The sequence below is a fragment of the Oncorhynchus masou genome, chromosome 32, assembly GCF_036934945.1.
Source record: "Oncorhynchus masou masou isolate Uvic2021 chromosome 32, UVic_Omas_1.1, whole genome shotgun sequence".
NCBI lineage: Eukaryota > Metazoa > Chordata > Actinopteri > Salmoniformes > Salmonidae > Oncorhynchus > Oncorhynchus masou.
In genome coordinates this window covers 76,481,607-76,498,816 of record NC_088243.1, presented here as the reverse complement: position 1 = coordinate 76,498,816, position 17,210 = coordinate 76,481,607, and the positions used below count along the sequence as shown (strand labels likewise).

Below are 17,210 nucleotides of genomic sequence, written 5' to 3'. Positions count from 1 at the left end.
GCAGAGGGAGGGTGGGGCTGACTGGGGGACAGATGTTACCTTTCTGTTATGTTGGGGGCAGAGGGAGGGTGGGGCTGACTGGGGGACAGATGTTACCTTTCTGTTATGTTGGGACAGGGGAAGGGTGGGGAGTGGGGAGTGGAGGCATGTAGGTGAGAGGTCGACGGGGGCTAAGGTGGCATGCGGTGGAGGTACTACCTGTCCGTGATTTACAGTTTCCTCTTCTCATTTTAAAACAGGAAGTTGTGTCAGCCCTGTCGGTGGTTTACTTCATTCATTTTATTTGATAAGATATCTAGATAGGGAGATGGATAGTTGTCATGGCGGCTGTGAGTTTATTGGTGTATGCGTTTGCATCTGCGTGTGAAATTTGAATGCCATTTTCATCTGCAAACATACATGGTAGTGCTTTCCAATATGTTTTGCTACTAGTACTATATGATAATAACAGGACATTGAAATTAAGCATAATATTTATTAACTTCAAGGAAAAGATGAAGTTGTCAGAAGGTTCAAAATGCAGTCTTATTACCTGAGTGTTCTCCATCCTATTAAGCCAATATGCTCCACTGGCCAGTTAGCCAGTGCTGAGGTGGCACACAGAGTTCACAGTACACTCACTACCACCCAGGTAGACGCTGCCTCTAAAGTCAGATAAACAAAGCTGATCGTTCAACATTTTTAGGGGCAATGTCTGTCTGTTCCACTCTTATGTTCTATTGCTGCCAAGTCAGATGATTTCCAAAACTGATCTTATTTCAGTTTTAAGGACACCTTTTTACCACTTTTACATATTTTACTTGCTGGGACTATCTACACTTCTATGTTCTATTGCTGCCAAGTTAATCATAGAAATAGAAAGCATAGAATGGACACCTGTATCAGAGATTGAAATGTACAAACAACTATGATTGGCTGTTTAGTTGGCATGCAATCAGAATCAGCATGAGTGAAGTCTGTTCTATGCATTCCATTTCTATGGTGTCCTCTTATGTGCTGTCCAGTTGCCTATTACCTGAGTCGGCTGTAACTGGAGTAAGTCCCTATATATGCTGTTTTGTTCTACTTTGAAAATGAAATGGTGTTTTTGGCTGAGTGTGAACAGTGACTAACAGAAGGTTATTTATTTGTAAAGCATTTATAAACGCATCAGTGCATGCAATTAAGTTATTTGATAATAATAATGTGAAATTCTATTTGTGCTGTGTTTCAGTATGGTAAGTTATTTTTATCTTCTTGTTTCAAATTAACTAAGGGATGATATTTATTTGTGAAAAAAAAACATTTTCCAGTTTTTATTTTATTTTGGGATTTCGTTTTTTATTTCATTTGAGGTTTTTCATGACTGTATTATGAGTTAATGTATTGTTTTATTTTGATGCTGTACAGACTAGACGTTTGTATGAGGTGCCATGCGTTGTGACTCTATCGCTCCTCTCTTCTCTGATGTGCAGGAGTTGTTTTGAAACCTACACTTAGAAAAAAACGGTTCCAAAACGGATCTTCGGTTGTCCCTATAGGAGAACCCTTTTCGGTTCCAGGTGGAACCCTTTTTGCTTCCAGGTAGAACTCTTTTGGGTTCCATGTAGAAAGAACCCTCTGTGGAAAGGGTTCTAAATGGAATTCAGAAGGGTTCTACCTGGAACCAAAAAGGGTTCTTCAAAGGGTGTTCCTATGGGGACAGCCAAAGAACCCTTTTTTCTAAGAGTGTACAATAGTGTGAATGAATAACCGTATTATAAAAAGACACAGACTTACATTCAGGCAGCCAAAGCATGATTGCATGGTAAACTCATCTGTAAAAGCAGACAGTTACAGAAGTTGTCTCAAACATTTTAAAGGAAAAGTGTATTCTCTAATCATAATTCTTAAATTATATTCTTGTTATTTAATATTATCATTATTATATTTATAATTAACATTATTCTTAAGCTCTCTGCTAATTGCTCTTGCGTTTTGCTGATCCTTGTTTGGTCTCATTGTGCTTTATTTTGAGAGGTGAACTTACCGGAGACCTCGTGCCATATAGTTTGTGCCATGGTTCTCTCTCGGACTCCTTTATTACACAAACTGTAAGCATGCCCCATGGGACAAACCACTTTTTTACTCTTGAATAAAATATGCATGAACCTTTGGCATACTTCTGTTTATGGCCTGTCTCACGTCAGAGTTAGACGTTCATCCATGTTTCTCACACATCACATTTCAGTTCCAAATGTCAAAGTGTTTAAGATCAGGCATTAACTCTGATTTTTAAAGGTTTCTTTTGCTGGATTCGAACATGCAACCTTCTGAAACAGAAGCAGATGCTTACGCATCCCCATGCACAACGCCCTACGGAACCTACCTGAAGGTAACAGCGTTCACTGTTGCCCCTAGTGGCCGGTTTCCACATCATCTCCCCACATCCTCAGACATGGATGGATGTCGAATTCTGTCTTTTATCACGGCTGATCTGGCTAGTTTATTAACTCCTTCATACACAGACAAACGCATCCAGAAATGCACCCACATGTGGACACACACACCACAGGCTCTTCCTGACATAATAGGGTCGGGGTCCAATCCATCAAGGGGATAAATTTCAATTTGAGTCATGAATTGGACATTTGCTTTATTTTCTAGGAAAAGAGGAAAACAAGTTCAATTGACTCCAGCCATGATCACCTTGTCGCTGTAGCTTCATTCACCTCAGGAAATAGGGGATTTAACATTCTACAAACACGTCATACAACAATTAGCCTGCTATGCACTAGCTCAGCACCGGGATTAGAACTATAGTTTTGTTTAATGTCAAGTCAAACAGCAGTTACATAGACAATGCCATCTACTACAGCTGTCTTTAGCTACCTCTGCAATGTGTTGAGAAAAAGTCCTGCCGTTTCATGCAGCTGCGTCGATGCGGCTCTCTACAGAGAGGAAGAGGCTAAACGAGAGGTTTCATTATCACCAAAATCTGACCAAAATGATCCCAATGCGTTCCTATGGGGTTATTTTGGAACTAAACTTGTCGCCTGCCTTCGCACCTTTGGGAAGACTCCCGTTGTTAGGGTGGAGACATACATGTAAGCATTTTGTCATTGTATACAGATCTCTGCTCTCCACAAACCCAGCCAGTTGCCAGCCACACAAACAGCCTTCGCCTCCCGCTCCCAGGTGTCCGCATGGTATTCAAATCAGACCAGCTGACACTGCTAAACTGCATTTGCCTTTGAATCGGGATTGGAATGATTTTAGTTGCCTATTTTAAATAGTTTGTGTTGAGCTAGTGTATGGCCATACCCAATTGACACCCCTGTTTAATATTAATCTCATACAGAAGTCCACACCTGGATAGGTACTGTACATTTATAAGGTGTGAGAAGACTGGAGAGAGGTGGGTTGACCGAAACGTGTTAAATCACCTCCCGAACAGTTCATCATAAGAACACATACTGTATGGTTAATCAGAGATGTTCATTAAGACAGCTGTAGCAGTATATTAAAACAGTGATAAATTGGGTTATAAAAACACCCATGCCGCTTCTTCCACTCCCTGTTCCACTACTGTTACCTAGTACAGTACATCAACCCCTCTCTGTGGAATTTGTTTAGGGCAAGCTTTATACCTCTCTGTCTTTATCACTTTTCATCTAGCTCTATTGGTCTTTATCGCTCATTGTGTGGGATATATTGCCTCTTGTAAACTGAAACTGAAACTATTACCCAAATTTGTACAACACAAAGGGAAGCAGGGAGAGAGTGAGAACACAAGTGGAAAATGAGAGGGAGAAGTGATAGCTCTGATTTATAATCTCTATTCATCTGATTTTCTATCAACACACATCTATTTTAATCTCTTTCAATCTGGAATTGTCTCTGTTGTTCTGTGTTCTGGAACTGGGATCACTCAAAACACATAAAGGTAAGCTACATAAAAAATGATAAAAATGTTTTCTGCATTTGAACTGAACCTTTAAATGATTCAGTGTCTAGATCTGACTATAGGATAGCAATTCCCTCATTGAGATATGTATTTATTGTGTATATATGAATGAATGCTCTTTAATTACCTGTTACTTTTATTTCTTATTCTTATCCATATTTTTTTAAACTGCACTGCTGGTTAGGGGTTCGTAAGTGAGCATTTCACTGTAAGGTCTATTCGGCGCATGTGACTAATGCAATTTGATTTGATATGATTTGAGTCAGTGATAGTCTCCAGACTGTGGTATGAGAATGTAGTCATGGAGATTATGTATGTATTGTGGGTCGTTTTCACTACTCTGCAGTGCACGGTAACATCAGGGCACCATTTAATAGTTCATGGGTTTTACTGGACTATAATTCTTATTTCCTTCAATCTAATTCTAATATAAAGATGGTCCTCTTCCTTTCCACTTTATACAATGCAAAGCAAAGCAGGCTGAGGGTTTCTCCTAAAGGGATACTTTGGGATTTTGGCAATGAGGTCCTTTATCTACTTCCCCAGAGTCAGATGGACTTGTGAATTAATTGAACATTTGCTTTTTTATTATTTTTGAACAGATTTCATATGGCAGGTAACCTAGCGGGTAGAGAGCCGAGCAACTTAGAGGAAGTTTGGTCGTTTTACAAGCCAGTGCTAACTAGCCTTAGTGCAACGACTGGAATTCTATAGGTGTTATTGCACTAACGCTAGTTAGCACTGGCTTGTGAAACTACTGTACCTCTAACTTCCTTCATACTGGACACAGATACATACAAATAGTATCCACAATTTAATCTGAGTCTGGCAAGTAGATTAAGGGCTCATTGCAAAAATCTCGAAGTATTCCTTTAAGTAGATTAGCCATTTTATTTGATTAACGATAGTCATATTCCCAGTCTTCCCCCATGCAGGCATGCACTGGCCAATTGTAGGAATTGCTCACCTGTAGTTGACTTGAGGACCAGAAGATCAGGCTTTCCATTGTGTAGTAATGTAAAAATGTGTCTTTGATTGCTATGCCAACATTGCACAATACTGGACAACGAAAAGATAAAAGACGTGTTTGACTCTACCTTATAAACTTAAATCGGGTGCTGGATCCTGGTATATTGTGCAAAGAACAGAAATAGGACAGCACTCCAGTAAATAAACTTAAATTGACATACAGTATGAGCCCTTCTTCAGCGTGCAAGGCAATGGCAATCAATGTCGCAACAAGAAGACCTCACAGGTGGGCATAATTGTAAATTCACAGTCAGTATTGGCCCAATCAAGAGATCCCAGCAGAGAGAGCTGTGGGGGAAACATGACAATCTAAGAAAGATACATGGTGTCACGGCTCAGGCTAAGACTCAGATGCAGACACAGGAGGCAGATAGTACGAGTATCAGAGTTTATTATAGTACAAGAGGCAGGCAAAAGGTAAGTCAAGGCAGGCAAAACGTCCTAATCCAGAGTCAGGAAGGATCAGGACAGGCAGAAAGGGTAGAACTGTGGGCAGGATCAGGGTCAGGACAGGCAGAAAGGGTAGAACTGTGGGCAGGATCAGGATCAGGACAGGCAGAAAGGGTAGAACTGTGGGCAGGATCAGGGACAGGACAGGCAGAAAGGGTAGAACTGTGGGCAGGATCAGGGTCAGGACAGGCAGAAAGGGTAGAACTGTGGGCAGGATCAGGGTCAGGACAGGCAGAAAGGGTAGAACTGTGGGCAGGATCAGGACAGGCAGAAAGGGTAGAACTGTGGGCAGGATCAGGGTCAGGACAGGCAGAAAGGGTAGAACTGTGGGCAGGATCAGGGTCAGGACAGGCAGAAAGGGTAGAACTGTGGGCAGGATCAGGGTCAGGACAGGCAGAAAGGGTAGAACTGTGGGCAGGATCAGGGTCAGGACAGGCAGAAAGGGTAGAACTGTGGGCAGGATCAGGGTCAGGACAGGCAGAAAGGGTAGAACTGTGGGCAGGATCAGGGACAGGACAGGCAGAAAGGGTAGAACTGGAAAGACTAAGAAAACCAAAACTAGAGCACAGGAAACATGGGAACACGCTGGTAGGACTTGACAGGACAAGATGAACTGGCAACAGACAAACAGTATGAATGCACAAGGGATAATGGGGGAGATGGGAAACACCCTGTGCGGTCTGGAGACAAGCACAAAGACAGGTGAACAGATCAGGGTGTGACACACAGACACACAATACAATTACATTATGATGTCATTACCAAAGTGTTTGGCCTATTGATAACATACTACAAACAACAAGAAAAATAACATTCCTCATTAAGGCTGGAAACAGGAGACAAAGCGCTGTGAGACAGAGGTTTAATCCTAAACACATGAAAAGTGAAATGAATACGGAGGGTGTGGGGCAACAGAAGACAAACAGCAGAGGGGCTAAGGATTTTATTTATGGGGAAAGGGCCGATGAAACGGGTGGAAAGTTTACGGGACTCCACCCGGAGGGGCAGGTCCCGAGTGGAAAGCCATCCCCTCTGCCCAAGTCGATAGCGGGGAGCAGGGGTCCGGTGGCGATCCACCTGTCGCGATACCTGGATGTGGTCTTCAAGTCAAGCCAGGCAAAGGGTTGTAATCCAAATCAGAGTCAGGCAGAAAGGTCAGAACAATGGGCAGGATCAGGGACAGGACAGGCAGAAAGGTCAGAACAATGGGCAGGATCAGGGACAGGACAGGCAGAAAGGTCAGAACAATGGGCAGGATCAGGGACAGGACAGGCAGAAAGGTCAGAACTGGGAAGACTAGGAAAACAAAAACTTGAGCACAGGAAACATGGGAACATGCTGGTAGGACTTGACAGGACAAGATGAACTGGCAACAGACAAACAGAAAACGCAGGTATGTATACACAGGGGATAATGGGGGAGATGGGAAACACCTGGTGCGGTCTGGAGACAAGCACAAAGACAGGTGAAACAGATCAGGGTGTGACACACAGACACACAGACACACAGTACAATTTCATTATGATGTCATTACCAAAGTGTTTGGCCTATTGATAACATACTACAATCAACAAGAAAAATAACATTCCTCATTAAGGCCTGCTGGGGCAAGAATGCACAAGTAGTCTATCCAATAAGTCTCACTGTGGAGAAGTAATTTATCCCCATCTCCTCCCCTACATGTCCTTCACCAATTCAATGCCCATATAACGCAAGGCACTTAGTTCATGATTATGGCTGTTGAAATGTCTGGCAACCTTTCAAGAAGTTGTGAAAATGACAAAAGGGACAGGTGTTTACTGATGATTTGTATATATCTGTCATACTAAGTCATGGTGCTGTTATGCCTGTTCCTCAGATGCAACAGTCGGCAGGGGAGGAGAGTCTGGTCCCTCAGCCTCGTGGGAGTCTACCCAAAGCCGGTGTTATATCTGTCATACTAAGTCATGGTGCTGTTATGCCTGTTCCTCAGATGCAACAGTCGGCAGGGGAGGAGAGTCTGGTCCCTCAGCCTCGTGGGAGTCTACCCAAAGCCGGTGTTATATCTGTCATACTAAGTCATGGTGCTGTTATGCCTGTTCCTCAGATGCAACAGTCGGGAGGGGAGGAGAGTCTGGTCCCTCAGCCTCGTGGGAGTCTACCCAAAGCCGGTGTTATATCTGTCATACTAAGTCAAGGTGCTGTTATGCCTGTTCCTCAGATGCAACAGTCGGGAGGGGAGGAGAGTCTGGTCCCTCAGCCTCGTGGGAGTCTACCCAAAGCCGGTGTTATATCTGTCATACTAAGTCATGGTGCTGTTATGCCTGTTCCTCAGATGCAACAGTCGGGAGGGGAGGAGAGTCTGGTCCCTCAGCCTCGTGGGAGTCTACCCAAAGCCGGTGTTATATCTGTCATACTAAGTCAAGGTGCTGTTATGTCTGTTCCTCAGATGCAACAGTCGGCAGGGGAGGAGAGTCTGGTCCCTCAGCCTCGTGGGAGTCTACCCAAAGCCGGTGTTATATCTGTCATACTAAGTCATGGTGCTGTTATGCCTGTTCCTCAGATGCAACAGTCGGGAGGGGAGGAGAGTCTGGTCCCTCAGCCTCGTGGGAGTCTACCCAAAGCCGGTGTTATATCTGTCATACTAAGTCAAGGTGCTGTTATGCCTGTTCCTCAGATGCAACAGTCGGGAGGGGAGGAGAGTCTGGTCCCTCAGCCTCGTGGGAGTCTACCCAAAGCCGGTGCGATAGGATTGGCTGCCATGGTGATGATGGCCATCTTGGTTTTGGAGCCTGAGAGCTTCTTCAGACACGTTGCAGCAGCGATACTCATCCTGACTGTGGGGCCCTCGCTGCATGGAGTGTTTCTTCTCATAGAGGAATGTCTTCATCATGCAACCACCCGGTGAGGGAACTTAACTTCCATGGTCATACTCATACCCACAAAACATGGTCGCTGAATAAATAGATCAATATTGACATATTACCTGCCTCCCTCTCTACCTCTCCCTCTCTCCTTTTCTCACCCCTCTATCTACCCAGGTACCGTGGTGGGAGGCTGGGTCAGATGGTGACAGCCTGTGTGGGTGTGTATACTTTCCTGGGTGTGGGGTTGGCAGCGCTGCTGTTTGGCCTGACTGAGCCACAGCCCTGGAGAGACCAGTGGAGCATGGTGGTCTTGGCCTGTGGCCTCTACCCTCTACTCAGAACCCTGGGAGTACTGGTGAGATAACAAGAGCCTGATCTGGAACTCTCACACACAATATGAACCAACACAGAACCCTGTGTGTCTCCAGCAGCGTTGGGGTGAATTCCATCTAAATTCCATTAAATTCACGATGTTCCCTGAAGTTCCAAGTCCAGTTCTTTTGAATGCTTTACAATGAGGACAATTTGGAATTCTGCATCGACTGGAATTGAAATGGAATTGAACCCAATCCTGGTCTCAAGGATGGTTTTAATCATCAGTCTGGTGTGGGTCTCCAAACCCTCTCCTTTAAGCCACTAATAACATAGTTTAGCTTCCTGAAGCCAATTATACTGAACGATACTGTAGCTTACATGCTGCTGTAAAATGCTGACTGTGTGTTAGTGTGATTCTTGTTAGCTCACCAGAGTTGTGGTTTTTGATTGCTCATCATGGTTGTGGTTTCAGTAAATCCCAGTAAATATTTTTATACCAGATTCCCTGCATGTCTGTCTGTGATGTCTGTCTGTGAGTAATTCTGCATGTCTGCCTGTGATTAATTCTGGTTATTTCCCGGTTGATGTTTCTCTCTCCCATATCCAGGGTCCGTCTGAAGTGGAAGTGTCAGAGATTTGTGAGGAGAGGAAGATGAACGTGGCTCATGGCCTGGCTTGGTCTTTCCACCTGGGCTACCTCAACATGGTGTTGCCTCGTAAGTAGACTACCATCAGCTCACACACACAAAGAAAATCATATCCTCTGGATTTGATGCTGATTAATCACAACGAACAGTCAGAGAGAAGGCTGTACTCATTTTGACAGGGGCATTTATTAAGCTTTTTTCTGTAACGTAACAAATACTGTATCATGTCAGCTGTGTGTATTTGTTGATCTGTATTTTTGTGGTAGGGTTGGAGGTTTCTATAGCAGAATTCCGCGCCTCACACACGGCAGGTCCGTTTGAGACCAGGGGTTCCAGAAAGCTCCTCATCCTCCTCCCTCTCAACGCCAACATCGCTCACAAGCTGGAGGATGAGGACACCAACATCTATTTCTATGACAACCTCCCTAACACAGAGATCGACAGAGCAGGAGTCAGGGGGCGTGTCTACAAGCACAGTGTCTACAGTCTGTTGGACGAGAACAGACAGGTAGGTAGGGATTACCTTACAGTCAGTCACCTTCTCAAACACTATCCCAAAGTGAAATGCATTACACTGGCACCACCATGTGGTCAAACAGTGAATCAACAGTGAGTGGTTAAGAACCTCTGGAAAATACAAAAATTATGTGGAAAAGCCCAACACGTGCACAACGTGGCCAAATGTGTGCACAATCTATAAACCCATTTGCAGATTTTTTGGGTTGTTGCACTGAATTGCCTAATCCCAGTATTCCCTGTTTGTGTGTGTGTGTCAAATCAAATGTTATTTGTCAACATGTACCGAATGCAACAGGTGTAGTAGACCTTACAGTGAAATGCTTACTTACAAGCCCTTATTTGTTTATTTTTTTAAATAAAATTTTAAAAATTCTGGAAAGTATTTACTAAAAAGAAACTGAAGCAATATATATATTTTTTAACAAATAAAAAAAATTAAGGAGCAACAATAAAATAACAGTAGCGAGGCTATATACAGGGGGTACCGGTACAGAGTCAATGTATGTAGGCATCAGTTAGTCGACGTAATTGAGGTAATATGTACATGTAGGTAGAGGTAAAGTGACTATGCATGGATAATAAACAGAGAGTAGCAGCAGTGTAAAAATGGGGGTGGGGGGGACAATGCAAAAAGTCTGGGTAGCCATTTGATTAGCTATTCGAGAGTCTTTTGGCTTGAGGGTAGAAGTTGTTAAGAAGCCTTTTGGAACTAGACTTTGCGCTCCGGTACCGCTTGCCGTGCGGTAGCAGAGAGAACAGTCTATGACTGGGATGGCTGGCGTTTTTGGCCATTTTTGGGGCATTCCTCTGATACTGCCTGGTATAGAGGTCCTGGATGGCATGAAGCTTGGTCACAGTGATGTACTGGGCCATACGCACAACTCTCTGTAGTTCCTTGCGGTCGGAGAACGAGCTGTTGCCATAGCAGGTGGTGATACAACCAGTCAGGATGGTCTCGATGGTGCAGCTGTGTAACTTTTTGAGGATCTGAGGACCTATGCCAAATCTTTTCAGTCTTTTGACGTGGAATAGGCGTTGTCGTGCTATCTTTACGACTGTCTTGGTGTGTTTGTGGGAGAGGCTGTTATCCTGGCACCACACTGCTAGATCTCTGACCTCCTCCCTATAGGCTGTATCATTGTTGTCGGTGATCAGGCCTACCACTGTTGTGTCGTCGGAAAACGTAATGATGGTGTAAGAGTCGTACTTGTCCATGCAGTCATGTGTGAACAGGGAGTACAGGAGGGGACTGAACACGCACCCCTGAGGAGGCTCCGTGTTGAGGATCAGCGTGGCAGATATGTTACCACCTGGGGGTGGCCCGTCAGGAAGTCCAGGATCCAGTTGCAGAGAGAGGTGTTTAGTCCCTGGGTCCTTAGCTTAGCGATGAGCTTTGAAGGAACTATGGTGTTGAACTCTGAGCTGTAGTCAATGAATAGCATTCTCACGTTGGAGTTCCTTTACTCCAGGTGGGAAAGGGCAGTGTGGAGTGCAACAGAGATTGCATCATCTGTGGATCTGTTGGAGTGTTACGCAAATGGGAGTGAGTCTAGGGTTTCTGGGATAATGTTGTTGATGTGAGCCATGACCAGCCTTTCAAAGCACTTCATGGCTACAGACGTGAGTGCTACGAGTACATAGTCATTCAGGCTGGTTACCTTGGGGTTCTTGGGCACAGGGACGATGGTGGTCTGCTTGAAACATGTTGCTATTACAGACTCGGTCAGGGACAGGTTGAAAATGTCAGTGAAGACACTTGCCAGTTGGTCAGCACATGCTCAGAGTACACATCCTGGTAATCCGCCTGGCCCTGCAGCCTTGTGAATGTTGACCTGTTTAAAGGTCTTACTCACATTGCCTATGGAGAGCTGATCACAAAGTCGTCTGGAACAGCTGATGCTCTCATGCATTTTTCAGTGTTGCTTGCCTCGAACCAGCATAGAAGTAATTTAGCTCACCTGGTAGGCTTGTGTCACTGGGCAGCTCACAGCTGTGCTTCCCTTTGTAGTCTGTAATAGTTTGCAAGCCCTGCCACATCCGACGAGCGTCGGAGACGGTGTAGTACAATCCATTCTTAGTCCTGTATTGATGCTTTGCCTGTTTGATGGTTCGTCAGAAGGCATAACAGGATTTCTTATAAGCGTCCGGTTAAAAATCCCGCTTCTTGAAAGTAGCAGCTTTACACTTTAGCTCAGTGTGGATGTTGCCTGTAATCCATGGCTTCTGATTGGGGTATGTACGTACAGTCACTGACGTCATTGACGTCATCAATGCACTTATTGATGAAGCCAATGATTGATGTGGTGTATTCCTCAATACCATCGGCAGAATCCTGAAACATATTCCAGTCTGTGCTAGCAAAACAGTCCTGTAGCTTAGCATCTGCGTCATCTTCCACTTCCTTATTGAGCAAGTCACTGGTACTTCCTGGTTTAGTTTTTGCTTGTAAGCAGGAATCAGGAGGATAGAGTTATGGTCTGTTTGTTATGTGTGTGTTTGTCTGTAGGCCCATCACTGTGTGGTGGAGTATGCCACCCCTCTGCTGACACTGTATAAGATGTCTCAGGAGAGTAATGCAGGGTTTGGGGAGAGGGACAGGAGAGAGCAGGTACTGCTGTTCTACAGGACTCTACAGGACATACTGGACCGCTCACTGGAGTGCAGGAACCACTACCGACTCATCCTGCTCAACGGTTAGATGTCTGTCTTTCAGTCCGTTTGTCCGTCTGTCCGTGTGTCTCTCTGTCTGTCCGTCCGTCCTTCTCTCTTTCTCACTCTCATAATATAAGCTTGAATGTCCTCCTATGTGCCTAATATTACGACCTATGGACCCTATGTAATTTCTACTTCTTGTAGATGAGCATGAGGATGACCCTCACTTCCTGTCCAAGGCCATTCTGAAGAACCTGGATCAGCAGGAGAAAGAAGAGTTCTTTGTTCTCCCTGTCAACCCTCAGCCTGAGGTGGACCACCCACTCATCCCTCCCGCCACGATCCGCATAGATGACATGCACCAAATTGAGCCAATGAGCAGTGTACCATCACTCATGATCAGTCATGACATGCCGCGTACACTCAGGGAACCAGACATCCTTTCTCCATATGGTGGGACAGGTCTAAGGAGATAAACACTCACTTACATTTTAGTAGATGCTCTTATCCAGAGCAATTTACAGGAGCAATTAGGGTTAACTGCCTTGCTCAAGGCCACATTGACAGATGGTCAAATCTTTGTTAGTTTACTATGTTTGTTTGTTTACTATAGTTAAACACTGGATGTTCGGGTTCTCAATGCAAAAAAAATGATATTATTATACAACAGAATTAGTTTTAAGGAAAATGAAAACAGTAGAAATACAATAGATCCTGAACTGCTTAACTGAATATGAATGCTAGGTAATATATGTCAAGGAATTTAGGTTGCTACTGGTGTGTAGCTGTTTGTTATTTTGCAGGATATTGTTAATTGTGTATTACAGTCCTATATTGGCTGTAACATTTAGTGTTGTTTATCTGTGATCAATTTGTGTGTCATGTATGCATAACTGATGTAGTCATATAATAACAACCCCGCTTATTCCTTACATTGTCTGCATGTTGTTCTATACTCTCCTAAGCTCTGTAATTTATCTGTCCGTACTGTGTGTACACCGCTATGATGAATTTACATGGTTTGCACAGACTGAATGTGCATGCTTGAACCACGGTGTGAAGTAAACAGAGATAGAGAGAGAGAGAGAGATTCCATCTTTGCATGCTTGGCCGGGGCTAGGGAGTGAGCTGAGAGCTGAGCCTGATCATTCAGAGGAGAACAGAGCCTGAGCCACAGGTTAACAGGCATGTTATCTAGCTACAGTCAGTACCATAGAAATATCATTCATTGAATGGGCTTGGATGCTCTAACCCTGGCAATTTGACTGGTAAACTCATGGGTACCTCACAATGGCTGCCTGGTATTGAGATGTGATAATTTTCATGGTATTTTGGAATGTTCTATCAACTGATGCTGGATTGCCATGGTAATGTAGAATGTTCATTAAAATAATGTTAACTAATATGGCACATGCAGTGGAATGTATTTCCTGTAATGCTAGTTGAATTGACTCAACAAATCACATCACAGATTGAAGGGTACACTTCTTGCTTTTACTTCCTGGCATGGGTCTAGGTCGAAAACATACAGGATAAGACAACAAGGTCACAAATCTGGGACCAGCACCATTGCTAACTAGCATAGCTAAAAGTTGTTGCAAAGAGTTATAAGATATTATACAACGGGTGGGTCTAATCCCGAATGCTGATTGGTTAAAACCGCATTCCAGCCGGTGTCTATTCCACAAGTTACCTCCGGCTAAATCTATTACGTTAAAATGCCTTTTTACTCTTCTTCCATCTGACTGTGCAATCCACTTTCTCATCAGCCCAGCCAAGCAATTTATAAACTTGATCTCCACTATAAAAAGCATCTAGACATTATCTCACATTTCTTTTCGATTAACATTCCATTTTCAACAGCGGAGATTTGTATAAACCTCGCTGTCTGTCTCTCTGACATTTGCAACATTGTTTGAATATTCAAATTCGATCTCCAGCTGTCCAATAGAAATGAACGTGTCAGGAGTCGGGATGGGACAGACAGGCAGTCAACGTTTCTCAGCAAGTCGAAATCATCAATAAGCTGGCATCATTTTTTATGGATTTAAACAAAGAAATGTCAAATGAAAAAAGGTAGAACAAAATGAAGTGCAGCTAGTTTGCAGTCTTTCCAGCTTCAGTTTGAAGTAATTGTGTTAGTTGTGTTGCTGGCTATCTCCTCTGAACAACAGTGTACTGACTAGGGAACACATTTTCTATGCCAGGTGAAATCTGGCATCATTAGCCCATTGCTATGGATGTATCCTAATAAATGTCTCTAGAAAACAGCTTAAACAAATGCAAATGCAACTACTTTGCAGTTATTCTGGCTGCACGGTTTGACGTGACTGTAAGTTAGCCGTAGTTGGTAAGTTAGCCGTAGTTGGTAAGTTAGCCGTAGTTGGTAAGTTAGCCGTAGTTGGTAAGTTAGCCGTAGTTGGCTAGCTAGCAGGCAAGGGATGAGAACGTTACCAGCCAGTATAACAAACTACTGGGTCAGTCCATAGATACAGAACAAAAAGACTGAATGACTGGGTCTCGTCTCTAGCAACCGAACCAGCCGGCTTGGGTAGCAACCCTAGATTTGTGTCGGGACTATATCTTGTGGAAGGATGAAATAGTATAAATAAATGAAAAAAAATCATTATTTAAATATGTTGGTAACCCGTTGTATAAATGTGATAATACCTTCGAAGCCGGTGTTTGGAGGATATATTGGCACGGTGAAACAAAGTGCATATGGTGTCTGTGTGCGTTAGGAGAGCCTTAGGGCTCTAATCAATCCGTATCATGGATGTTCAGCGTTATAATTTAAAGGCAATGGTCCCGCGTTAGCGGAGACTGCATTCACAGGGCAAAGCTGCATATGTCTGCTCAATCAGGGCGGCCCATCAGGAAGTCCAGGACCCAGTTACCCAAACCGGCCAGCTTGGGTAGCAACCCTAGATTTGTGTCGGGACTATATCTTGTGGAAGGATGAAATAGTATAAATAAATGAAAAAAAATCATTATTTAAATATGTTGGTAACCCGTTGTATAAATGTGATAATACCTTCGAAGCCGGTGTTTGGAGGATATATTGGCACGGTGAAACAAAGTGCATATGGTGTCTGTGTGCGTTAGGAGAGCCTTAGGGCTCTAATCAATCCGTATCATGGATGTTCAGCGTTATAATTTAAAGGCAATGGTCCCACGTTAGCGGAGACTGCATTCACAGGGCAAAGCTGCATATGTCTGCTCAATCAGGGCGGCCCATCAGGAAGTCCAGGACCCAGTTGCAGAGGGAGGTTTTTAGTCCCAGGGTCCTTAGCTTAGTGATGAGCTTTGAGGGAACTATGGTGTTGAATGCTGAGCTGTAGTAAAGGAATAGCATTCTTACATAGGTGTTCCTTTGTTCCAGGTGGGAAAAGGCAATGTGGAGTGCAATAGAGATTGCATCATCTGTGGATCTGTTAGGGTGGTATGCAAATTGGAGTGGGTCTAGTGTTTCTGGGATAATGTTGTTGATGTGAGCCATGACCAGCCTTTCAAAGCACTTCATGGCTACAGACGTGAGTGCTACGGGTCGTTAGTGACTTTGGCAGGTTACCTTGTTGTTCTTGCTTGAAACATGTTGTTATTACAGACTCAGACAGGGAGAGATTGAAAATGTCAGTGAAGACACTTGCCAGTTGGTCAGCGCATGCTCGGAGTACACGTCCTGGTAATCCGTCTGGCCCTGCGGCCTTGTGAATGTTGACCTGGTGATAGACCATGCCTGAGCTAGGAAGCAGATGACTGAGTCTGGGACTGGTCTGGGTGTTCTGGACTAACTTTGAATAGATTTGAGCAGTTTCAGAGTGTCTCAACCACTGAATATGCTTGGAGGACAAAACGTTGTGACAGAAATAGGGCACATCAGTGATATATGGTGCATTTGATTAATTTACTTAATTAGGTCAATCATTTGATAACCTGTGAATACCTGTTCTCAATCTGATGAGGAAGCTGATATCTGTGAGCAAACACACACAAACAAATGGGAAATGCAAGCAGAGTGGCTGTCTGCAACAGGCCCAGCCAGACACAGTGGTAAGCCCCACAGACCCACACATTATGTGGTTTCCCTTCACTTCCATATAAAGATAGTAAACTCCCTCTTTACTGATGTCATAATGGTAGCCAGATCCTCACATGATCTGGGCAGGGCTGGTGTACAGATATAGTCACAAAAGGGGAAAAGTCCCTTTCTGTGACTCATAACTGAACTCTTTTACAGTCAGACTCCTTCCTGGGGCACAGATCTAGCCATAGATTCTGAACAGGTCCAACATGTGAGTTTAAAAATAGCACATACGTCTATATATATACTTGTTTTTTCAATTCCAATACCCACAACACACATTTTTATTTTATTTAACCCAGCAAGCAAGTCAGTTAAGAACAAATTCTTATTTACAATGACAGCCTACCCCGGCCAAACGACGCTGGGCCAATTGTGCACCACCCAATGGACTCCCAATCACAGCCAGATGTGATACAGCCCGGATTTGAACCAGGGACTGTAGTGACACCTCTTGTGCTGAGATGCAGTGCCTTAGGCCACTGCATCACTCAAGAGCCCAAGAGCTGTTTGGTGAGAAAACACTGACTCTTCTAGATACACATTAATTTCAACATGTCTGAAACACTTGTGTGAGTGTTGAAAGGGCCCAGGGTGAGAGGGAAACAGAGAGGAGAGCAGGAAGGGAGGATCCAAGGTTCAGGGGAAATCCACTTCCTGCCTGGTCAGTGAGTATCAGGCCATGTGATGTGATTCACCTGTGACTCAGCCCAGGTAGTAGCTAACTGGGCTGGCCTGGTCTA

At 44.1% G+C, this 17,210-nt stretch overlaps 1 protein-coding gene across 1 annotated transcript; it reads left to right on the top strand.

Annotated features, from left to right (window-relative positions):
- The first annotated feature begins 7,635 nt into the window (after positions 1-7,635).
- Positions 7,636-13,790, top strand: LOC135527108 (stimulator of interferon genes protein-like). Its single transcript, XM_064955755.1, has 6 exons — positions 7,636-8,287; positions 8,425-8,605; positions 9,173-9,281; positions 9,479-9,720; positions 12,238-12,424; positions 12,588-13,790. The coding sequence occupies exons 1-6, from the start codon at positions 7,704-7,706 to the stop codon at positions 12,857-12,859; spliced, it is 1,575 nt and encodes a 524-aa protein (XP_064811827.1). The 5' UTR covers positions 7,636-7,703; the 3' UTR covers positions 12,860-13,790.
- Positions 13,791-17,210: the final 3,420 nt, after the last annotated feature.

What these genes read in the sequence shown, in the direction of transcription:
- LOC135527108 (XM_064955755.1), top strand. Translation starts at nt 7,704, where the DNA reads ATGCCTGTTCCTCAGATGCAACAGTCGGGAGGGGAGGAGAGTCTGGTC. An exon ending in CTTCATCATGCAACCACCCG is followed by an intron (nt 8,288 to 8,424) that starts GTGAGGGAACTT and finishes CTATCTACCCAG; the next exon opens with GTACCGTGGTGGGAGGCTGG. An exon ending in TGTTGGACGAGAACAGACAG is followed by an intron (nt 9,721 to 12,237) that starts GTAGGTAGGGAT and finishes GTTTGTCTGTAG; the next exon opens with GCCCATCACTGTGTGGTGGA.